Genomic DNA, 23706 nt, shown 5'->3' with positions numbered 1-23706 from the left:
AAAAAAGACTTTTCTTAGGACAAGGTCTTCTTCATCTGACTAAGTCACGTCCTACACCAAGTCGAGCTAAACGACTTAAACCAAAAGAGCTTAATGGGAGGCAACCCATTTAGATATTGTTTTCTTTAGAATTTTTTTTCTTTTTCTATTGATCTTTTTTTTTAGATATTCTTTTTCTATTGATCTTTGTTTTTTCTTAGACTAGTTACAACGGTTGTTTATTCAACTGTTGAATAATTTGTTTAACTGATGAATCTCCACAATGAGGTGTTGAATAAAAAAAGAAAAATGATGTGGATTCAGAATTGTTGAAAAGATTCAACAAGCGTGAACAAAAATTGTGGGGTATTCCTATGACACTTGGCAAGTTTTGATTTGTTTACAAAAATAATCATATAATAATATAAAGATAGTGACACGTGTTCAATTCTTATTGGTTGCTGAGATTCTTGATATTTTTTCTCCCCAAATCATTTGACATCAATTATTTTATAGAAAATATATTTGATTTAATTTTTTTTATACCAAAATTCATCATTTTTCCATTTCATTTGGACAGAAAAAAAACCATCTTTTTTTTACTATATTTAGTGTAAAATCATAAAAGATATAAAATTATAAAATAAAAGTAGTGGGGTAGAGTGTTGAATTTTTTATTAAACAAAATCATTGTAAATATAAAAGTTGAATTGTCTGTTGAATGATTAGGTGGAAGAGAGAGAAGATAATGTGGAGTGTTGAAAGAGAATAAAGAAGGTGTTGAAAAAGAAAACCATTGTACATAGTCTTAGTTTCAGGTGTTTCTTATAAATAAAAAAAGCCAAAAAAATCAAAACACCAGAAAAAACCATAAAGAAAGATGGTATCTGACTGTTGCCCAAAAAAAAAAAAGAAAGATGGTCTCTGACTGCTCGGCCCAGTAGAAACCAAAGAGAAGCAGGAACAGGCCGCATTTAAGCCCTGCGGTCCCATAAGTTTGGACTGCGGCCAAGCCTACAACGACCACGGCTTCGTACTTGTGACCGCAGCCAAACATATCTCACCTGCGGTCGTGTGAGCCTGGACCGCAGGAAATGGTCGTTCACATGACCCCCAACCCCAGACCACCAACTTTCATCCATTCCACCTCACCAAATTCCATTCCACCTCATCCATCACTTCCCACCACCTCCCATCACCATTTCTCTTCCATTTATCGCCTTCCCGCATCCTTCCGAATCGATCCGGTTTTCCCGTCAGCATCCTGGATCCAGGTAAGTTCCCTATAGCTTGCCTACTTTGATATATTTATGCATTTTTCTCATCCAATCTCGACTTCTTTCAAACGGAGGACAGTGTGATTTAAGTCTGGGGGAGGATGTCATCCCTTTCTAACCACTTTTTTTTCATGAGTCTTGTATTATCTACATTTTTTTTCATTTTCTTTAAAGTTTTTGAAAAATGGTTTTCAAAACAAAATCGTTTTAAAGGGAATGGTGAACATGAATCAATGATAGTTGACTGTGTGCTTTTAGACTGTTCCTAATGACATACTCATTCATGATTTAGGACTAGACTAGGCGGTAGCTAAGCACATTTGAAACAAATTACCCCAGAGATATTTGAATGATTTTGATTTAGATAAAGGAATACACTAGCTCTGTTTTATTTGGACTTAACATTGACTTAATTTTCTCATTGAAGCATTAGACCAGGGAAATGAATCATACATTTAGGACTCCTTTACCCTTATTATCACTCTATGTTGATCATGAATGGCTAGTTCACCTTTAGCTAGTTCCCCACCTTAACCCAACATCTTTCGAACCACATGCACTCTTGTTTTCCATTGTCTTATATACATATATGTGCAAAAACGTCGGAGAGAAAGAGGAACGACATAGTTTTCAATTACTAAGACGCAGAACTGCTATTTTGCCGAAAATTTTACCAGAAGGATTCAACAAAGGAGAAAATTCAGCTTGCTTCAGAAAAATCGCCAAACATTGGTACATTTTCGTCCTTTAGACTCTCTCTCTCTCTCTAAAAAGGTTATTTTCCCTTTCTAAAAAAATCCAAAAAAGAAAAGAAAAATAAGAAAGAAAAGGAAATAAAACCTTAGAGGGTCTAAGAGCATCGATTTTATCCTTGGGACAAGCTATAGTTTGATTATATGGAGTTTTGGAGATCAATTTTCTGATTTCCAGAAAAGATCTAAGTCTGGGGGAACATCTATTCACAACAAAGGAGGAAGGATTATACAACAACATTGGACAAGAAGAAGTGACTGAAAATTGCGGACATCAACATGTCCACTCTCTCTCTTGCGCTTTTGCATAATATCTTGCATCCTCCAGATTCATCAGGTAACCCGAACTATTTTAACTCCACCACTGAAACAGCCCTTAAATGCCAAACACTGTCTACCCTAGATGATGTCTTTGATGAGAATTCACTATTGCACTTAATGAATATAGAGAGCTAGTTGACTGGAATCGAGATTTAGATTGTTTAAGTTTTGCATGACGGAAAAAGTGGACTAGTATCTTTTGTGTCTTGGTGAGAATATTCTAGACTAAGTTGTGGATTGATGTACGATCTATGGTCCTAGTTTAGGAGTTCATGTCTCTGAGATTTGTGTTCCCTATTTTGTTTTCACTTCACCAGATTGGATCTCTGCTTTATTTGGGGACAAACAAAGGTTTAAGTCTGAGAGAGTTGATAATACCATATTTTGACCACTTTTATGGATCGTTTTAAAATACTTTTTCTATTGCTTTCAAGTTTTTTAATTATGTTTTTTTAGTATTTGTAGTTTTCAAGACTCTTTTCAGGAAACTTAGGAAAAAGCTTAACAAAATGGATCGAAGACCAGATTCCAGCTCAGAGTCAAACCATCAGAAGTTCACCCCCAAATGAAAACCTTCTCACCATCTGATCCAGCTCAAAGATGGAACTACCAGCTTTACAGAACACTTTACAGAACGGAAATCCAACGGTTCAACCAAAAGTTACGCGAAGAGCAAGATGTCCCGTAAACCAGCCGACAAGCATTCGTACCCGCTGCCAACACCCATTTTGCACCAATCCCATCCTTCCCGACCGCGGAGAATGGTCTGTCCGACTTCGAAGCCCATTTTCAAGTCCAAAATGATTCTCTCATTTGGAGAAACCCAAAGTGACGCCCATAAATGACTTGAACACTATAAATACATGTTTTAGGAACTCTAAGTCGTATGCTCTTTTATGCTTATGAATACTTTTTAGGTTTTTCAATACTTTGCTTTCTTTTAAGTTTAGGGAGATAGAGATCTATCTCTTGAACCCTCTTTGTTTATTCTTCAATATCGATTTCTATTCATCTTTTCAATACAATGTTTTTGTTTTCTTTAATCATGTCTGAGTAGTTCTATTGTTAGGTTTAAGGGATTTTTGATGGGGGCTATATATGTTCGATGAGGATTCCATTAGCTATTGAAGCCGAATCCTAGAATTTTTTCTTCTAAACTTATTTTTAATGCATGAGAGTAGCGTCATGAACTACAATATGATCTCGGTCCTTGATGGTGCGAAAGTATTCATCTAAGACCAGATCTAGTTTGAGAAGCAGATGAACCATATATAGGAGTGGAAATCTGCTCACCAGCAGGAAGAAGATCCTTATGGTCCTCCTTTACATTTTAAAGACACCACCAAAACTCCAAAAAAAATCGTTTGGTTCTAGACTTCTTTGCCGAAGAAGAAGTCACGACTCACTATTCACAAAGTTTGGTTTTTTTTTCTAGTTTCTAGTTCTGAGTCAAATTGACTATCGTCTCACATATATACGTCAAAGCGATTCATATCATAAACCAGGAACAAAGTTTAGATCCAAGTACAAGAATCAGAAGGTTTCTGTCACTCCTAATACAGTCCAGGATTACAATGAAGTAGCCAGCAAACAAGGGGGAGTAAAGTCTAAAGATGAACAAGATTACTTATGTGACAAGGAATTAAAATTCAGGTGATCAGAATCCATAGCTCTTCGGTTTGAAAGTATCCGATCTACCTCGCTTAGGTTCGAGTGCAGATATACTCTTTATATCTATCTCATTCCTCATGATCATCTTCACAAGCTTTCTCTTCCGGACAATATCATCATCATCAGTTGTTAAAAAAAAAGACCAAACTCTTTAACCCACTGAGTTCTTGACAGAAAGGAGCCACCGCTCTCAGCAAGCAAGTGGTTGTCGATATTGGACGTGGCTTCTTCTTCCATACTAGCGCAAGCCATTATTTCCTGGTGTTGAAGTTTAAATCTGAGGGCTCTTGCTTCGATAATTCTAGCTTTCTCTTCACGCTACCTCATTTTTAAGAGTTGCTTCTCTTTCTCTATTCTCATCACCGCATCAGCCATGTTACTACGCTCGGCCATAAGTTTTCTGTAGTTGGCTTTCATGATGTATCTGCAAACCGAATCGTGACTATTGCGGCAAGGAAGAGCGTTGTAAGTAGATGAAATCACGACCCAGCTTTGTTGCTATAGCCATAACTTTGTTGAAGGAGGCTAGGGTTTTTTTTCCCCTATCCGTCAAAAATTTAATGTTAATTTTTATTTTTGTACGGATAATTCAGAGCTCACAGGCAGCTGCGTACACAAATTTCTGTGTGAAAGTGTAGAGGAGAGAACTTGATGCTAGTCAAGTACATAGGTACCTTGGAAAACAAGTTAACCAGGCTGGAACATGAACTAGAGAAGGAACAAGAAAATACTAAAAGGCTTGAATAAACGTAGAGAAACAAATCTCGACACAAACCAAACACATACAAAAAAGATATCACAAGATCAAAACCGGCGACTCTTATCCGCCGGACAAAACGGTGTACCGGAGCGACTCCGATGACTAGGGATGGTGAAATGTCTGAGTCTCCCTTGCTGCTCCTTCAAGTATCCTCTGCACAAGAACGCCGCCGAGAACTCGTCTTCCACCGGCCGATTAACGTCGTGAACGAAAACGTCGGTCTCGCCGCCGTCAAAACGGTTGCGAGCCAAAAGACCCGCCGTGTAAATAGCACTCATCCTCCCCGGAGCTTCGTCGTGATACCCAGTAGGAGCATCCACCATTATCAGATCCCATTGCGTCTCGTAAACGTCAGCTGGAAAACCCTTGAGCGACAAGGCACATTTCGAGTCTCTCGGATCAGACACGGATTTGCAGTCCTCTGTTTTCTCTAGCTCGATGAGTTTGTTCGAATCTTTGAGTTTCGTGTCGTAAACGACGTGGTATGATTCTAAGCTTGGGAATTTCTTGGTCACGGTCTCGATCCAAGCTTTATCTTCCTCAAGAAACACTGAATCGTGAGGATTAACTTTGATGAGAAAAATATATACTTTATAAACGTTCAAACTTCAAAGATCTGTTTTTGAGAAGCTTACATGTGCGACCAGCGTGATTGAGAGATGCCCACATCAAGCTATCGTGTCCTAAGCCGAAAACAAGGAAGTTACAAGGAGATTTCTTGTCCAAGATTCTCTTTGAGACAGAGACTTCGTTAAAAGTTTGTTGTGGAGTGATCTCTGTGGTGACGTAGTGAACCAATGCGTCGGATAGGGAAGTGGGCAATTTTGTGCATTGTGATGGGCATTTAGTGTTTTGGTGTTGTTCCTCTCGTGTGTTTGAATGAGAGACTGAAGAGGAAGAGATGCTTGTTCTTTTCAAGAAGAAGATAAGCAAGACCAAGGTTGAGCAACAGATGAATATGAGCTTCGAGTTGATGAAAGATTGAGGTTGATTCCTCATGTTTGCCCAGACCAAAGTTTTGATTTTTCTATATGGGTTTTAGCGTCTGGATAGGTTTTGTTGAGAAGATGTGTTGCCGATGGTGAAAAAAATGTATATATATATATATGTTGAGAGAGAGAGACTTGTAGATGAATTGATGTATCCTTAAAGAGTAAAATGACGCAAAAAGAAGAGAATGATTGGGAAGTTGAGGAGGACATGAGAGCTACTAAGGTTGCTGTTGAATCGATATATCAGAAGTTGGTGGATCTGTTTTTATATTATAATGTTTGTATAATGATTGGAAAGATGTGAAACGTAGTGGGGAGGCTTCTGTTACCAAACTGATGCTTGAAAGAGAAGAATCTGATAGCAAAATCACAACACCAGACAGGTATTGAATCTTGATTTACAATATTTACCACTATTCTATACATCAACGGACCTCTCTGTAGCTATTCATCCTGATCAAATGATCCTGCATTGTCAAATGTGAATAGGTTTTAGTCTTATTCAGAAAGCTTCCATACATTGCAGAACAAACTTTATATCTAAAGGTCCTAGGAGACGCTGTTAATTGTGTATTTAACTCGAGATACAAACTCATCATAATCATCATATATTCAAAAGCTTGGAGATTTTGTTTTTAAATTCTCAAGAATGACCAAGTTCTGATCCATGTCAAACAGTTTCTCAGTATTTGTCAAAACATATGGAGTCAAAAGCTTGTACCTTGGGAGTAATGGTGTATAGGTCTGACTATGCACTATGCAGATGCTGCTGTAGAATAAGTCTTGAAGAGGTAAGCCAGAATCTTCTGGTAATCACCTAATTGGACACCAGTGTTTGGATCAACCAAGAATGGAACCTGTGATTTGTATTGAGCAGCAAGAGTTTCAGTTTCAGCCGTTGATATGTGATTGGTAAGAGTGTAGACTCTGCTAGAAAATGTAGACCTTATTGGCTCCTGAAGCATTAAGAAGTGATCTCATCCGTGTGGACCCTTCTCCAATGTTATGTAATACATAGGGGAGCTCCAACTCACACAGTGCTTCACGCACCAACCGCGCATACTGGATGGGAAGAAGATGATGAATTAAAAAAACTGTGTCACCAAAGTTTATCTGACTCGTCAAAGATTTTACTCAACGATAATAGTTCACTAGGTCCATAAGACTTAATTCTTGATGAGCAGGTTTACATTAACAGAAAACAATGGCGATAATCATTCGACTAACCATGAGAAGAGTCTTGGATATATGAAAAGAAAAGGAAAAAGCATAGTACCGAGTTGTTTTCGTAAGAGAAGAGCTCGAGCATTTTAGGTGGCGGATCCATTGGAGCCTTGTCCCATAATGACATTCCTCTACCTGCTCGGAGAAGTGTTGGCATCCATCCAGTGAACAAGGTGCTGGACAACTCTAAAGAAGTAAGTGATACAGCAAAAACTTCTTCTAATAACAGCAAACACCAACTGATCTACATGATTTACAGAAATGATCAAGCAAGGAGCTAGAGAATATACAAAACAGAAGACTCTGAGATGCTCACCTTTCCAGAAGTCCTGTGGAAGGGGCTCTGCCATTTCCATATTGATTAAATAGGTACTTTACGATGTCACCTGTTAGTTAGAAAACGAGAAGATAAACAATGTAAAGATATCTAGAGAAGAGGTTATTAATGCTGGAACTCAAAACTTACCACTCTCATACATTAACGTATCAGTATTCGGGTCAATAAGGAACGGAAACCTGCACAGAATGTTAAAGATTGACCAACATAACAACAATTATTATGAAACGATGAAAACGAAAGCAAATGACAGTACAGCAACGTAAAAGTTACATTTCTTTTCCGCCGGATCTCCTAACTATTTCTCTGTGTCTTACAGATCCTTTAGGACAAGGATAAACCTTAAAAACCAACAAATATCAGGATGAAAATTTAGTTTATTGCTTAATAAGCTAAGAAAAGATGTTTCAGTTCTTACTTCTACAGAAAGGTCTAGCTCAGTCGTGGCTTCCCGCACCCTCCGGCAAAAGGGGCATGCCTCTGTTTTTCAAAAATCCAAGAAACTCTCACAATGTAAAATTGGCTTTTCACCAATGCTGTATTTATTAACATGACAGTGACACCAACAAGAACATACCAAATTCATAAAGCTGCAATGGCAAAGGAGGGTTAGGAGAAACATCATGGTTAACTATGCTCCCAGATGATACACGAGATCCCCATGGAAGTCTTGCAACAGATGCTAATGAAGAAGTTGCGACCTGTGATCATGCCAACCATAAGTAAAGAAAACAAAACAGTAAAACAGGAGTCTTATTTAACCTTCCTCATAACACTTCTGCTAATAAGTCTAAAGGGACTATAGATCCAAAACACGCTTAATAGAAACAATAAACTGAAATTTAAAAACACTTCCACAACGTGAAAGTGAAATGAAACTTCATTTGGCTAATGTCAGATTACTTATTCGTTGTTGTTCTCTGAGTCACCTAATTGACTTTTGATATACATTTGACTGCAGAGCCTTGAATTGGAGATTAAGCTTAAAAAAACAGAAGTGTTACAATACATGTACAGAGTTGTTCAACCAACCTCCAGAGTATGATTCCGCTGTTGAGAAGGGTCACCTCCCTTAAAAGAAAAACGAAACACTTGATGAGAACACAAAAAAAGCAAGCAGACAGATTTAAGAAGCTCAGAGCCAAGAGAAATCTAAATTGAGGAAGAACCAGATAGAGTAACGAGAGGAGAGAACTCACGGAGAAAAATTTAAGCAATGGACAGAGAACAGACAAGAAGCTAGAACTAGTCGGTTTCTCTGTTGTGTCATTAGTTTTCGACTCTGAGTTCCTCGATTTCACATAAAGTCTTCCTCGCGAGCCCATGTCCTGTCTCCTGAAACTCTCTTCGAAAATCGATGAGGATGAAACGCGGATGCCGGAAAACAAGCAATCGGATTAGCAACCGAGAAACAAGGGGACGAAATCGGCATTGGTCCTGTAAAACAAAAAAAAAAAACTGGATTTCGAAGAAACTCTTGATTCGATATTGAAGAAGGAGAAGGATCGATTCAGACACAGAAACCAGTTTGCGGATTTTTGACTGGAACAGAACATCACAGTCGACACTTTGGTAATTTACATATCTACCCTTAGTCTATGTTAGTCCAAATGTATATAGCTTATTCAGTTTGCTTGTATGTACTTTGTGAAATCATTATGCATTTTGTAGCTAAAGACTGAAAAAAAACTTCTAACTACTGATTTGCAAAACTAAACATGATTGCTAAAATATACACACTTATTTACGTCTCCAAACCACAAGAAAATGTGAGTGAGAGAGAAAACAAGAGTTTTCCATGTACAAATGACTTGATCGATTCAGACACAGAAACCAGTTTGCGGATTATTGACTGGAACAGAACATCACAGTCGACACTTTGGTCAATTTACATATCTACCCTTATTCTATGTTAGTCGAAATGTATAGCTTATTCAGTTTACTTGTATGTACTTTGTGAAATCCTTTTGCATTTTGTTATTTTGTAGCTAAAGATTGGAAAAAAAAACTACTAACTACAGATTGATTTGCACAACTAAACAGGATTGCTAAAATATACACACTTATTTGCTTCCCCAAACCACAAGAAAATGTGAGTGAGAGAGAAAACAACAAGAGTTTCCATGTACAAATGACCACATATAAATAACAGATCTTTACTAGCACAAGCATAGATGTGGCAATGGCCTGCTAAAAAAGTTGCGGAAGAATAGTCGCTGCTGCAGCTTCAAATCGATATCCATGGTCAATCTTCCTTCGTTCTTCGTCCAGTGCAGGTGATGTTTTTTCTTGTTTTTGGTGTTAAATCGCAGGTTCTGCCATGTTTTCCAATTATGCACCTGTTCTGTGGTTTTTCTTTGTTGCAGATTTCTCAAGCCGTGATTTCCTTACAGCCTCTTGGATTTGCCTCTCATGCTCTTTCAGAATGTCCTCAATGTTTCCACCAGGAGGCATCAATGGACCAGAATAGTGCATTCTGTTCTTCTTGCGTATATATGTCTGAGACCCCATGAGCAAAAACATCTTAATCTAAAAGGGTTAAAAAAAACTAGAGCTAATTAATATGTTCCTAGTGATTTTTATTACCGCTGTGGGTTCTACGGCTGCATCATCTTTATGTGAAGGAGACAAGTATCTCCCAGTCATTGGCACGTTGCTAGATCTTGTAGCCTTTAGCTCTACTACATTATTTCTAGAGCTCTCATTCTTACTCCATGTTGCTGTTATACTTGGATGAATCATTGAATTGGTATGAGAGAAGCCTTTATCTCTGTCGCATCTTCCTGTCTCTCCCCTCAAGCCGGTTCTACTGTCTTCTTGAGGATTGATTACTTTTGACTGCCCTGAAGCAATGAACTCTGGTGTTGTGACAGTACTCTTGAAGTCTCTTGAACCCCTTCTCACAGATTCAGGTCCACGTCCCTTCACAGTTTCGGCTCGTTTCCTGAATTTATGAACAACGTGTGCTTAGGAACTTTACATGAATCATTTTGTGGTTGTCTAGTGGAAGAATATGGACATAAGGAACCTTTTCTCACATACCTTCTTGCTTCTTCATCACGGACCTTTGCATCAAGCTCCTTGCTTGGAGGATATTTTGGCAAACTTGATACATCGCAAGGGAGTGGTTCCGTTGTGAAGAACTAGAAAAAAAGAAAGAAAAAAATATTGAGTTCGGATTCATGAGGTGAATCAAGAACTGCTTGGTGAAGAAACAAAAGGCTATAATACTATACCTTGCTGTTTAGGGTCGATGAAGTTGAGCCTCGCTTCTCTGGTTCTAAGGATAAAAGCTTATCAACAAGAGCTAGAGCAGAAGATGGCAAACTCTTGAATGTCTCTAGAAGAACACGCTTATAAGGTTGTTGTGGCTTGAAACTCGTCGCAAGTGGTAGCTTTTTCTTTTTCCAGTAATCATCAGATGGTGAACCACACAACTTGAAGATCTTATGCATTTGCTCCACCTAAGAGACATTGTCAAAGATACATATATGCTTGAACCGATAAATTTAAGCTGAATGGCTACGGATTCAAAGAAATGATGAATCTACCTCTGTTCTTCCAGGCATGATTGGTTTCCCTAGAAACAGTTCTGTGAGAATGCAACCAACACTCCACAGATCTATGCCGGCTCCATACTCTGTAGCTCCAAGTAGAAGCTCAGGTGCCCTGTACCACAAGGTTACTACACGGCTCGTCAAGGGTTGATCTTGATCTGGATGATAGAAATTCGCCAGACCAAAATCTCCAATCTTGAGGACTCCATCATTGTTTACCAAGAGATTTGAACCCTTTATGTCGCGGTGGAGGATTCCACGGCTGTGGCAGTGTTCAAGCCCACTAAGAAGCTGTTTCATGTAACATTTGATCTGCAAGAAGCAACAAGAAACAAAAGATTTGTCTCCATGTTAGTCCATTGACTCCTTGTTTTTTCTCTGTAATCAAAGCATTAAACATACCTGTGATTCAGTGAATTTCACACCGGGTCTAAGAGCGAGACCCGAAAGATCATGCTCCATGTACTCAAACACAAGGTACAAGCTACCAGAGAGTTTTGAGGTCACAAGACACTCGAGCTTCATAACGTTTGGATGGTCTAGTTTCCGCAAGATGTTGATTTCCCTGGCCATGAATCTCACGCTTTCAGGATCCATATTGACGAACCTGACCTTCTTCATAGCTACTGTTTTGCCGGTCTCAAGATCCCTAGCTCTGTACACACTACTGTATGTCCCTTGTCCAATCTGAAAAATACATTTTTTTTCGCATTAATGATCAAACCGAGAAATGATCTCAGACAGAACTAAGGTTTGGAGGTAACAGTGACAGTGCTATAGAAACATAAAGCAATCAAGAAACTAACTTTTTCAAGCTTCTCAAAGGACTCTGCAGGCCTAGGAACCCAACCCTTGATGGCTTCACCTGCAACAGAGGTTAACCAAGAAGGCCATCCAGCTGCAATGAGCTCGGCCTCAGGGCTGTGTGGGACACTTGTGATGACATTGCTCGGCTGATGAAACATTTGGAACCCTCCTCCTCCTGTCCCAATATCTGTAGTTAAACATCTCCGGTGAGACCTTGTGGGTCTCTCTACAATTACCGTTTTACCATCACTATCATCTATAGGAACAATCAATCCGCTGCCTCGAGAGGATGGTTTATGTGCTAATCCATCGGCTCTGCGTCCACCAGAGCTTCCTTCCACGGATTTGTGTGAAAAATCCTCTTTCTTGGAGTTTGTAGGTGCAATCAATTGAACTGATGAGGACGTTTTGTACCAGTTCTCGTTTTGTTTCTCAGGTTGAACGTTGACTTCTTCTTCTGCGGTTCCTTTTGAGCAAATGCAGCCCATAATACTCTGATCAGGCTGATTCACAATCTTTGTGGTTTGTCGCCTATCCGCATCAAGAACAGAATCTTCTTCTGAATGATCCCCAAGTATCAAACCCAGGATATCTCAGGTTCATCAGATGGAAAACAGAGGATGATCAAGATTTGATCTTTGTTTCTTCTCCTTCAAGAAAAGTTATGCAATTGAGTTTCTTCAATCAGGGATCTTTGATCTTTGATCTTATAGGAAGATCTTTTAGAACCTAAAAGTATGTAAAGTTGAGGGAAAAATGTGGCAGAGAAAGGAATCAAGGAGTAGCAAAGAAAACAAATACAATAAGGAAATAAAAAATAAAATAAAAATCACAGAGAAGGAGACTTGTGATTCAAGAAACAAGAGATGAGGATGAGAAGAACCCTACAACAACAAAAAAAGCTCAATTTTGGTTTTTTTTTTCCGTTATCTCACTGCAAGATGGACAAAACGTTGCAGCAAACTGTTCGTCGATAACGGAAAATCAGGAGAGAGAAAATGACGAACAGAAAGTTGTTAATTCCGAAAATGGAATTTCTTAGGATCAGGAGAGATGGCTTTTTTTCGCGGGAAATTAGGAGAAGCCCTAGATTCTGTGTAGAAGACAGCTCAAAATCTAGCTTCTTTTCTTTTTCTTTTTTGCTTGTTTCTATATTTGGCTCTTTCTAGTTTCTTCTCTCTCAAATTGTTAAGAGATAGCTTAAACGAATTTGCAGGAGGTAAATATTTCAAAATAAATTAAGGAAAATGATGTAAGTAAGGTTATTCGACTCTTGTTATTATCGCAATTCTTCCAAAAAGTAAAATGAAAATTAATTTTATTTTTGTCTTTTTTTCAAAGTAATATTATGTTGATCAACCCGAAACCGGGAAAGTTGATAATGGCTTACAATCGTTGAAATCGAAAGAAAGATAACCGGCTAAACCAGAAAACGATGATGAGCCGATTACAGTTCGCCGAGAGAAGGACTGTCCATATCACCACCGCCAGGCTGATATTGGTTCGCCGATCATTCGCCGGGTGGCAGATAACTCTAAACCTAATCTTCAATCCGGATAAGGGAAGACGCACCGGCCAATTAAAAAAGTTGAAGTTATTTGCTGTTGTTGTTTTTGTTGTTAGGACAATGACCCACGTAAGATCTTTACTGTCGGAGATCGTGGGTCCTACTAGCTCTATGCTCATCTAAGCATAGAGTAACATTATCCTAAGACTCTTCTAAGTTCAAGTCTCCCACTAGCTGATAACAATCTCTGTATTGACCAGAACATCGACAAACTTATTAAAAAATAAACTCATGTTGCATTAGAATAACTTCATTTTAAGAGACTAACATAATAATATTGATATCAACACATTGATTGTTCTTTGACCAAGTTGAAAAAACAACGATAATCAAATATTCATGAAAAAACCTTTTAAAAACCAGTCGTTTATAACATTTGTTATAAAAATACCTGAACTATTTTCGTTGCTCAAAAAATACCTAACGTTCTTTTGACTACCACTTTAATATTCAAACATTCAAAAATCGAAAGTTTCATCCCTCAACTTAAGCTCAATAAATCACTAAACAGAATCTGTTAAGCACCGTTTAATCTTTAGTCTTCCACGTGTTTTATTCAAGTCGAAAAGACCATTGCTATAAAATCGATTTTATCCTTCTTAAGTTCTTCCCCAATTTGAAGAACCCTAATTATATTCTCTCATCTATCGATTTTTTATATTTTTTCACACTTAGAATGGATAACTCAGTCTTATCTGCAAGCTCTTTCAACCCGACCTACGCCCAGATGAAAGATCTTTGTCACTGCAAGCAACCGACAGTCATGGTAAAATCATGGACAGATGATAATCTTGGAAGAAGATTTTTCAAGTGTAATACACATGGTTTCTTCATCTGGGCTGACAAAGAAAAACCAGACAGATGGCAAAAGGTAAGCTTAACAAAGGCTAGAGATCAGATCCGCTGTCAAAAAGAAGAAATCAAGGAGCTTAAAGCATCTCTTCAAGCGGTCACTAACCAAATTAGGACTGGAGCAGTGGTTGATTCAACCGTCGGCAACTCTGAGATGTTTGAAAAACTCGCAGAAGAGAAGAAGATTCTGGAATTTGAAGCTATGGCTTTGAAAGAGAGGGAGAAACTGCTAATTCATTGTCATCTCTTGGGGAGGATTCATTGTTGTCACAGGCATGATTCTTACAATGGTGAAGAACTAATTCTTACAATGTTTCAAGCTATGGTCTTGGTTGAATTGGAATTTTTTTTGTTCTTACTAAGTTGTAGTTGTGGTTTCTTTCTTTCCTTGCTAAGCTGTGATTGTTGTTCTAAAAATGAACTTATGTTTTATGGATTGTTGTTGTCATTTTGTGTTCTTAATTGGTGGTTTGGTTTGTTTGAATTGCCGGTTGTCTAGCACAATTTCTGTGTTCAGCTTTCGGGAAGGAGATCAGCAACAGCATTAATCAATCCCTTTTGTTTGTCTGAAATGATACTCAATCCATTGCCCAATCCTAAATCCAACTCTGCCTTCAATTTACCAACAAACCAAGCCCAAAACTCATTATCCTCGACTCTAACTATAGCCCAAGCAAAAGGAAAAATCATGTTATCTGCGTCTCGGCCAACAGCTGCGAGAATCTCACCTTTGAGCTCCCATTTCATGAAAGCTCCATCAAGCCCTATAATTGGTCGACAACACCGCTTCCAGCTAGCCCTAAGCTTATCAAAGATTATGTAGAATTTGTCAAAAACAAACTTACCATCAGCACGAGGCAGAGTCACAATCTTTGTACTCACATCATTACTACACTTCAGCTCACCATCATAATCCTTGCAGTGACATCTGTCTATTATCATCTTGTGCTAGACAACCGGCAATTCAAACAAACCAAACCACCAATTAAGAACACAAAACGACAACAACAATCTATAAAACATAAGTTCATTCTTAGAACAACAGTCACAACTAAGCAAGGAAAGAAAGAAAACACAACTACAACTTAGTAAGAACAAGAAAAAATTCCAATTCAACCAAGACCATAGCTTGAAACATTGTAAGAATTAGTTCTTCACCATTGTAAGAATCATGCTTGTGACAACAATGAATCCTCCCCAAGAGATGACAATGAATTAGCAGTTTCTCTCTCTCTCTTTCAAAGCCATAGCTTCAAATTCCAGAATCTTCTTTTCTTCTGCGAGTTTTTCAAACATCTCAGAGTTGCCGACGGTTGAATCAACCACTGCTCCGATCCTAATTTGGTGAGTGACCGCTTGAAGAGATGCTTTAAGCTCCTTAATTTCTTCTTTTTGACAGCGGATCTGATCTCTAGCCTCTGTTAAGCTTACCTTTTGCCATCCGTCTGGTTTTTCTTTGTCAGCCCAGATGAAGAAACCATGTGTATTACACTTGAAAAATTTTCTTCTAGGATTATCATCTGTCGGTTGCTTGCAATGACAAAGGAGACCTTCCATCTGGGCATAGGTCGGGTTGAAAGAGCTTGCAGATGAGACTGGGTTTTCCATTCTGAGTGTGAAGAAATCAAAAGAAATCGATAGATGAGAGAATAGAATTAGGGTTCTTCAAATTGGGGAAGAACTTAAAAAGGATAAAATCGATTTTAAGGGTAACAATGGTCTTTTCGACTGGAATAAAACACGTGGAGGATTAAAGATTAAACGGTGCTTAACAGATTCTGTTTAGTCGATGGATGAAACTTCGATTTTTAAATGTTTGGGTATTAAAATGGTAGTCAAAAGAACGTTAGGTATTTTTCGGACAATGAAAATTCAGGTATTTTTATAGTATATGTTATATACGTCGGGTTTTTAAAAGGTGTTTTCCCTTTATAATTTGATGCGGTCTGAATCATTTTTTTTTAGGGAAAATTCCAAAAAAAATCATTAACTTAATTTCGATAAGCTAATAAAATCCTCAACTTTTTGACTACCCAGAAAAAAACTTCAAGTATTTTTTCTGCCCACAAAAAATCCTCATATGTTAACCGTATACTAAGTTTACATCGTATACGAAACTACAGTAAACGGAAATTAGAGCGACGTTAGGAAACTAACTATGGTCACTATTCGTGGTTTAGCATTAGTTAAACAACCCAAACCCGATTCTTAAACCCGATTAAAGTAAACCCGAGTATTCGATCAAAAACCCCAAATCGAACATAATTCCCCAAATCGAACAAAAATTCCCAAATTAGAAGCAAACCCTAAAATCCCCAAATTTACATATGAACCCTAAATCGAGATCATGAGACTGAATTGAAGGAAAATCCAGAGACATGAGGTATAATCTGCACTAAATCGAGTTGTTTATCGATCCCATTTTGTTAATGTAGTTTAAATTTTGCGTCGTAATTTTCTAATAGAAATGTCTGTGTTCGTGTAGTAACGGCGACGACAAGCTCAAGCTCCACATCCACTATGGAGGGTCAATGTCAAAGGAAGGAGACCAGTGGTGCTATAAAGGAGGATTGACAGAACCTGATATGGTGGTAGATCCCGATTTGCTCACTTTCTCCATTTTCGAAGACTTCAGTTCAAATCCTGAAGCTACGAGCGATGTGGTGAAATTATGGTACAGACTACCTTCTGAGGATATGTCGAAGCTAAGATGTGTGTACGAGGATAAGGATCGGGAGCTTATGAAGATGGCGGCGGAAGCAAATGAATGTGGAGAGGTTCACATCTACATTGGACATAGTGGGATTCCATCGCGGGATGATGTTGAGTCGAGAACTACTGGTGGTCCTATTGATGCTACTGAAAACGATGAAAGTGATGAAGAGGATATAGAGGAAGAGAACGACGAAGAGGATAGAGAGGAGGATGACGATGGTGAGAATGGCGATGATGAGAACAGTAACAGTAGCGATGACGAGGAGAGAGAGTCTGAAAGTGATGAAAGTGATGTTGAAAACAGGGAGGAAGAAAAGGAAGAAGAACAGAGACGTGAAGAAGGTGCAATAGTGGAATTTAGAGAAGAAGCGAGTGGAGTACCATCTGAAGATGAGAATCAGATCTTAGGCGAAGGAGCTCCTGACCCACGGTTTGACAATATGTTTGCTGCACTCGAAAATGAGCCTCCTCCTGTAGTTCGTGGTGCACCTACTCAGAATAATGCAGATGACGAAGCTGTGGATAGTGATATTGAAGGTGAGAAACAAAGGCGAGAAGGTGAATACCCAGATTCTCCGGAAGACACTGATGAAGAATGGGCTAATTGGAAGAACACAGATGATCGTGGAAGGAGGTTTAAAGGAAAGAGTAAGGCTGATTATAATCAGCCCCCATACTTATGGCTGATGCAAACCTTTAACAATGGTGAAGAGTTCAAGGATCAACTTCTGAGGTATGTTTTAAAAACCCAATATGATGTGAAGTTGAATAAGTGGAACTCTCAAAGGTATGCAGCCATATGCACACACAAGAAATTCAATTGGAGAATATATTGTGCGATGGAGAAGCCTATACGGAAGTGGATGGTCAAAGTCTTCGAAGATAAACATTGTCATTTGCCCACGGGAAGAGTAAGGATGCTGAAACAAGGCACTATTGCGAAGCTTTTCAAAGAAGAAGCAAGAAGACGACCAGAAATAAGGAGTTCTGACATTAAAGACGAGCTAATGCATAGGTACAAGGTCTCAGTTTCAATATTCAAATGCAGAAAAGCAAGGCGAATGCTCTTGCTACTGTTCTTCCGAATGCTGAGCATAGAAATTGTGCAAAGCATGTCTATGGGAACTGGAAAAAGAAGTACAGTGATGTGGATTACAAGCCTTTTTTCTGGAATGTGGCATACAGCAAATCAGTGGGAGAATACCAAATGCGCATGGATGAGCTCAAAGCACACGATCCAGCAGCACATGCCGATTTGCTAGCTAAGGAACCGAAGACTTGGTGTCTTGCTTTCTTCAGTGGAAATGCAAGGTCTGCTAATGTGTGCAACAGCTTGTCCGAAAGCTTCAATAGGACAATCAAAGGAGCAAGAGAGCTGCCTCTGATAAATATGCTGGAGAAAATAAGGAGGCAGGCTATGACTCGTATTGCACGCAGGTTTAAGAAAGCTAAGGCATGCATAATGGCTTTTCCACACAAGATCGGCGATATATTAGAAGCAAATAGAGAGGATAGCAAGGATTGTTCTGTACTTACTAGTTCAGACAATTTGTTTGAGGTTTTGTTGTATGGTTGCAGCTATGAGGTATCTCTTCGTCTTCGTCATTGTGTTTGCAGAGATTGGGACCTGACTGGCATTCCATGTTCACACGCCATAAGAGTTATCAACGAAAACCACCAACAACCAGAAAAGTATGTGTTACAACCATTTTATCTTTTTACCGTGTTTATGTTTTTGCTTTGAGTTGATCCGGTTTTATTTTCACAACCCTTGTATTGCAGCCATGTTGATAACTACTACAAGACTGAAGTTTGGATAGCAACCTACCAAGAAAACATAAAGCCTGTTAATGGAGAGCTATATTGGGAGAAGACTCACAAGGAACCAATTGGAGTTCCCGGTTTCAGGAAGATGCCAGGAAGACCTAAGAAAAAGAGGATCAAAGCTGCACATGAGTCTCCTTCCAAGCCAAACCGAGTCACCAGACATGGCAGAAGAATGACATGTGGAAACTGCAAGCAGGTGGGACATAACAAGCTGGGTTGCAAAAATCTGACTTTTGTGGTTCAAGGACCAACTCGCAAGCGTGGAAGACCTCGGAAGATAGATGTAAGTGTATCTCTTCCCTCTATAATACATTTTGTAAGATGTTCTTGTTTGGTTTTGACAATCTCATATTTTGTCATAGGATGGTGTATCTAATCCTCGGCCAAGGAAAAAACGCACCACTACTACACCTCAGTCACAGCCTTCTGTTCCACTATCTACACCTCAATCACAGTCCTCCACCGTGGCTCCCTCAACTGCACCTGCACCAGCAACAGCAGCTTCATCTTCTTCTACAGCACCTCCTAGCCGTGGACGTGGCCGCCGTGGTCGACCTCCTGGAAGAGGACAAGCCCGTAAGAATGTGACAGTCCCAAGAGGTGTAGGTGTCTTCATGTGCCCTTATACAAATCGGGTATTTGAATGCTTTGGTCAAAATGCAAGAGAGGTCGGTGGAAGCTCATCACAAGGACCAAGTGCACGCAAGTAGTTGCTTTTCTTTTGCTTGTTATTGTTTTTGGTGTCTAAACAGTTCAGGGAAGAATACTTGGGTATGGTGTTTGGTGTTATGGCATTTGTTTTGTTTGGTTTTGGTATTTTTGTGTTCAAGCTTTATCATTGTGTTTTCATTTGCTATTGATGATGTTTCTTTGTTATCTGAGAGAATAGAGAACATTAAGCAACTAAATAGGTTTGGATCACCATCATTTTTCACCAACAAAACACTACAACCATTACCAAATATCTAAACCAAACAAAGCATTACAAAGACCAATATCCAAACTTCAACCGAACTACATTACAACCAAACTTCAACCAAACTTAAAATCATTAGAATTTACTTGAAAGCATTGCAAATTATTGCAGTCACACACACAAATCCCACCCACGAAATGACCACAAATTGTCGACAAAGTTTCTCCTTTTCCACGCTCAATGCAAGTTCTTCCTTCAGAGCCTTGTTCTCGTTAGTCAGTTCGATCCATACCTCCGAATTCTCCGCATTATCGGCTCGTGACTCTATCTGCTCGCCGGCAGAAGCCATTACTTCACCATCTTCTCCGACCAAAGCTCTCAGCTTTTTCAGCTCCTGTAATAGGTCCCGAATCGTGTCTCGAGCTTCCACCAATGCTTTCTTCTGCCATCCATGAGGCTTCTCAACATCGAACCATCTGAAGAAGTTGCAGGACTTCCAATTTCGATCTCCACAACCATAGAATCTTCTCCCCGGATTATCATCCGTCCAAGCCTTCTTAACCACCGACTCCTTCCCACAGTGACACTTCAATTCGCCCATGAATCCTCCGCTTATTGCGTTCGATGCTGAACCGGAGCTTTGGCTTTGATTCATCACTACAAATCGATGGAAAATCGGAGAGAGAGAACGTAAATGGGATACGAAATTAGGGTTTAGAGCATTTGGGGATTTTATGAACTAAATCGTGTTTTAACTATGGTTAGATAGTTAACAGATAATCCGAAAATCTAAACACCGTTATTAGTACCGTTAACTTTTGTAACCCAACCATTTTAAAATGGTCACACGGTTAACATAAGAGGATTTTTTGTGGGCAGAAAAAATACTTGAAGTTTTTTTCTGGGTAATCATAAAGTTGAGGATTTTATTAGCTTATTGAAAATAAGTTAATGATTTTTTATGGAATTTTCCCTTTTTTTTAATGAAGAACGTTAGGTTTTTTTCCTTTCTTGTAGTGTTTTTAAAGTGGTTTCAATAGGCAAAATCCTATATGTTGCAAAAAAAAATATATTTTTTTTGTAACAAGGGTTATTTTTTTTTGCTAAACATAAATCTATTATATTAAAACAGAAGCACATTTAGTACTTGCTTCCAAACACTCCTAATTTTTTTTTGAAGTGTTTAAAAATAATTTTAATAATTATTTATATTTAATTTCGAAAATTAGTTATTAATTTAAATATTTTTAGATTTCCTTAAATATAGGTAATTTAGATTTGATTTGATTAAAAATAATAAATCAGATATTAATTTAGATTTGATTTAAATATTCTAATTTAAATAATTTCTATACTATTAAACATTTTTATCAAAAATATCTAAATTTTTTGAAAAATCAAAATAATTCACATATGAAAAATAATGGTCATATTTGAAATGTAAAATATTTATAATGATGTAAATGATATGATATTTATGTTGTTTATATAATATATTTACGATTATGATTTATTTACAAATTAATACTAAAATAATAGGTAAAATTCAAATGGATAATTTAAATATTAAAAAAATATTTTTTAAAATTCATAGAACTAAAAAAAATATATAAAATATCGGGTTAAAAATATTTTGGTAACTAAAATCACTAATTTTGAATAATACATGTATATCGAAAATATATTTTTCATACAAAATCAAAACATAAAAATTAAAAATTATTGCATACACTATAATGTGGTTTGAAAAACCAGTTGTACACTCCATTTGTTGATTAAATTTTAGAAAACTATAATGCTAAATAATACTGTTAATACATCTCAAACTTTTAACAAATATTTATATTATACGGTAATATGAACGGAAAAGTTAGAATTATGTTTTTATAATAGTTCATTTTGAATTAATATTAGCGGATGGGTTAAAATTATATTTTTATAATCATAATTAATTTTAATACTATAAAAATATATCTAAACACAAAAATCAATATTTTTACTTATTAGAAAATATATTTATAAAAATAATTATATCTAAACTCAAAAACACAAATTATATTACAAAATTCGTTAAACAATAAAAAATATTCTCATGCAGATGCATGGGTTTAGAATCTAGTATTACCTAAAACACGCACCACATAAAATGATTCAACCCAATTCCACATAGTTTGAGAAGTCGGTTCATATATCCACGTAAATTATATTACGTATAAGATTTTTATAGATAAGCAATGAAAGAAATTCAACATGAACTCAAAGATAAGCAATTACTAATTCTTCACAACTTTCGTCTAGCAACGGTAAGCTATGGGGTTATGCAGATTATGCAAAATGTATATATGATATATTATGCAAAGAGATGAGATGAAGAATCCAATAGGCAATAGTCACATGACTTCTTCCACTTTTGTCGATAAGAACATAGCAAAATCAGGAAGAATGGAAAGATATACAGAGAGATAAAGTGAATGTGAAGCAAAACCTGATCAGCCAAAATATCAACAATATGTTGCAATCTATGCTAGTTAATAGTTATCTTCAAAGCTAAAAGACTTGATACCTAAACACAGCTTTTATAAATATGTGTGTCAGTGTGTGATTTAAACCGTTTAAACAAGTACTGAGAATTTCAGGCATAGGCTGGACCAGCATATAACAATTTAAGGCCGACACATGACTCTGAGAGTACAGCACCAATCCACTCAATCTTCCCCCAAACCTCCCATTCCTCGGGTCCTCGGCGTTCCCCCACGGAAATCTCGGCAGACCGAAGCTCCATAATCTCAGGACCTTGAGGCCGAGCTTTCCAGAAAATGACAATCTTATTCTCGGCAGAGTTGATGCATAGTTTGCTGATATCATAACCCCAAGGGATATAATATTGCAGCTTTTCCAAACCCTTGACTTCCTTCCAATCGAACTCTTTTGGCAAACACCACAATATTTTCCCACCAGTACCGTGGCAGAACAAGACATTCCCAATCAAACACCAATCGTTTCTGTATCCTGGCTTAGAATCTGTTTTACCGTTTTCCACAAACATAGGTTTATTACTTGGTGAGAATGAGAAGTCTTGACCATCTTTATCCACCGCGTAAACCTCCTTCTCGTCTATCACCACACTTTGTCGGATCTCGAAGGGCATCTTGGGCGTAGACACAAACAAGAACTCCCAAGTTGAGGTCCTGAGATCGAACACCTCTGCCCAGTTTAATGAATCAGCGACATCCCAGCACCCTCCAAACACGTATACCTTCCTGTCTATCAAGCTTGCCGATGCTCCGCATCGAGCCATCTTCATGGGCTGAACGGGGTACACTGTGTGGTCGGCACAACAGAAAAACGTTACATCCGAAGTGGGTTTGCCGTTCATGAGTCCACCGATAACTAAGAAGCCGTTTTGCGTCTCCACGAAAGAAGATCCTGATACAGGAGTTGGATACAAGTTCATATAAAGACGTTTCAGTCGACGTTTCGTGGGGTGGAGGATGAACCAGTGAGGGCTTGGATCTGGAAAGAAGTGCAATAATAAGTATATATTTGGCTCGACGCTACCCATCTTCCATCTCAAGTTGCCGAACTCAGGGGACACTATTAGAGACCGATGTGGCTTTGAGGCGATAGCTAAGGCAGCGAGGTCCAACCTCGACACATGAGCCATGCAGCTCATAGCTACATCATCTGGTAACGAACATAAGCGAGACACATTCGTCTTGTTCTTGCTCAATTCCAGTTGATCATCGGAGGGGGGATCAAGTTCCTTTCTCGCGCTAGGGCTTTCTGTAAGAGGATCCTGACACGAACTCATCTGGATTGTGTAATAATATCTTAAAATTAATTGTACAACTAATTTGTTTATTTATATACAATAGTCGAAGATGGTAGGAAAAAGGCAATATTATAGGGCAAGTAAAAGGAAAAATTAGTTGCGAACAAAAAAAAGGAAATAATTATTCTAAAGATCAGGAAAAAAGAATGGATTTGACTGATAAGGATTGTGAATAACTTTTCCAAAATGGATCACAAAAACGAAAGAAAGCGAACAAACAAAACTCTTCCAGAAATTAAAATGTTAGATCACACAACACAATGAAATTAGATAATTTTATTTACAAAATTAAAATTATATATTAATTTCCCTAAATTTTA

The 23706-nt window shown here is 37.9% G+C and overlaps 5 protein-coding genes across 6 annotated transcripts; all 5 read right to left on the bottom strand.

Annotated features, from left to right (window-relative positions):
• Positions 1–4804: 4804 nt before the first annotated feature.
• LOC18014920 (glucuronoxylan 4-O-methyltransferase 2) lies at positions 4805–5826 on the bottom strand. Its single transcript, XM_006397054.2, has 2 exons — positions 5396–5826; positions 4805–5310 (listed from the first exon to the last, which is right to left on the bottom strand). The coding sequence occupies exons 1-2, from the start codon at positions 5757–5759 to the stop codon at positions 4805–4807; spliced, it is 870 nt and encodes a 289-aa protein (XP_006397117.1). The 5' UTR covers positions 5760–5826.
• Positions 5827–6076: 250 nt separating this feature from the next.
• Positions 6077–8819, bottom strand: LOC18014919. Its single transcript, XM_006397052.2, is given in 12 exon segments — positions 6077–6219; positions 6474–6609; positions 6698–6814; positions 7029–7152; positions 7293–7362; positions 7443–7492; positions 7587–7654; positions 7732–7793; positions 7891–8014; positions 8346–8384; positions 8513–8625; positions 8628–8819. Coding segments are annotated over 11 exon segments (987 nt in total). The 5' UTR covers positions 8746–8819; the 3' UTR covers positions 6077–6219; positions 6474–6507.
• Positions 8820–9377: 558 nt separating this feature from the next.
• Positions 9378–13239, bottom strand: LOC18014918 (probable serine/threonine-protein kinase At1g09600). 2 transcript variants are annotated; one of them, XM_024154226.1, is made up of 8 exons: positions 13068–13239; positions 11677–12327; positions 11273–11557; positions 10865–11182; positions 10550–10777; positions 10356–10456; positions 9900–10257; positions 9378–9812 (listed from the first exon to the last, which is right to left on the bottom strand). In XM_024154226.1, the coding sequence occupies exons 2-8, from the start codon at positions 12163–12165 to the stop codon at positions 9645–9647; spliced, it is 1947 nt and encodes a 648-aa protein (XP_024009994.1). In that variant the 5' UTR covers positions 12166–12327; positions 13068–13239; the 3' UTR covers positions 9378–9644. The 2 variants fall into 2 exon arrangements, with proteins under 2 accessions (XP_024009994.1, XP_024009995.1); XM_024154227.1 differs by having other exon boundaries at positions 11677–12321.
• A 6457-nt stretch (positions 13240–19696) lies between these two features.
• LOC112085337 lies at positions 19697–20209 on the bottom strand. The gene has a single exon (XM_024154543.1). The coding sequence runs from the start codon at positions 20207–20209 to the stop codon at positions 19697–19699; it is 513 nt and encodes a 170-aa protein (XP_024010311.1).
• Positions 20210–22186: 1977 nt separating this feature from the next.
• On the bottom strand, positions 22187–23365 carry LOC18015198 (F-box/kelch-repeat protein SKIP6). The gene has a single exon (XM_006397049.2). It carries the CDS (start codon positions 23363–23365, stop codon positions 22187–22189), a length of 1179 nt encoding a protein of 392 aa, XP_006397112.2.
• Positions 23366–23706: the final 341 nt, after the last annotated feature.

Source organism: Eutrema salsugineum, unplaced genomic scaffold, assembly GCF_000478725.1.
Source record: "Eutrema salsugineum unplaced genomic scaffold, Eutsalg1_0 scaffold_3, whole genome shotgun sequence".
Classification (NCBI taxonomy): domain Eukaryota; kingdom Viridiplantae; phylum Streptophyta; class Magnoliopsida; order Brassicales; family Brassicaceae; genus Eutrema; species Eutrema salsugineum.
The sequence above is the reverse complement of the archived record's forward strand: the minus strand, read 5'-3'. Positions and strand labels throughout refer to the sequence as shown.

Excerpts from the sequence above, each read along its gene's own strand:
- LOC18014920 (XM_006397054.2), bottom strand. The coding sequence starts at position 5,759 with ATGAGGAATCAACCTCAATCTTTCATCAACTCGAAGCTCATATTCATC. Across the intron at positions 5,311-5,395 it reads CAATCACGCTGGTCGCACAT|TGTTTCTTGAGGAAGATAAA; the intron begins GTAAGCTTCTCA and ends CTCACGATTCAG.
- LOC18015198 (XM_006397049.2), bottom strand. The coding sequence starts at position 23,365 with ATGAGTTCGTGTCAGGATCCTCTTACAGAAAGCCCTAGCGCGAGAAAG.
- LOC112085337 (XM_024154543.1), bottom strand. The coding sequence starts at position 20,209 with ATGAATCAAAGCCAAAGCTCCGGTTCAGCATCGAACGCAATAAGCGGA.
- LOC18014918 (XM_024154226.1), bottom strand. The coding sequence starts at position 12,165 with ATGGGCTGCATTTGCTCAAAAGGAACCGCAGAAGAAGAAGTCAACGTT. Across the intron at positions 11,558-11,676 it reads CCTTTGAGAAGCTTGAAAAA|ATTGGACAAGGGACATACAG; the intron begins GTTAGTTTCTTG and ends TGTATTTTTCAG. Across the intron at positions 9,813-9,899 it reads CAGCCGTAGAACCCACAGCG|ACATATATACGCAAGAAGAA; the intron begins GTAATAAAAATC and ends ATGGGGTCTCAG.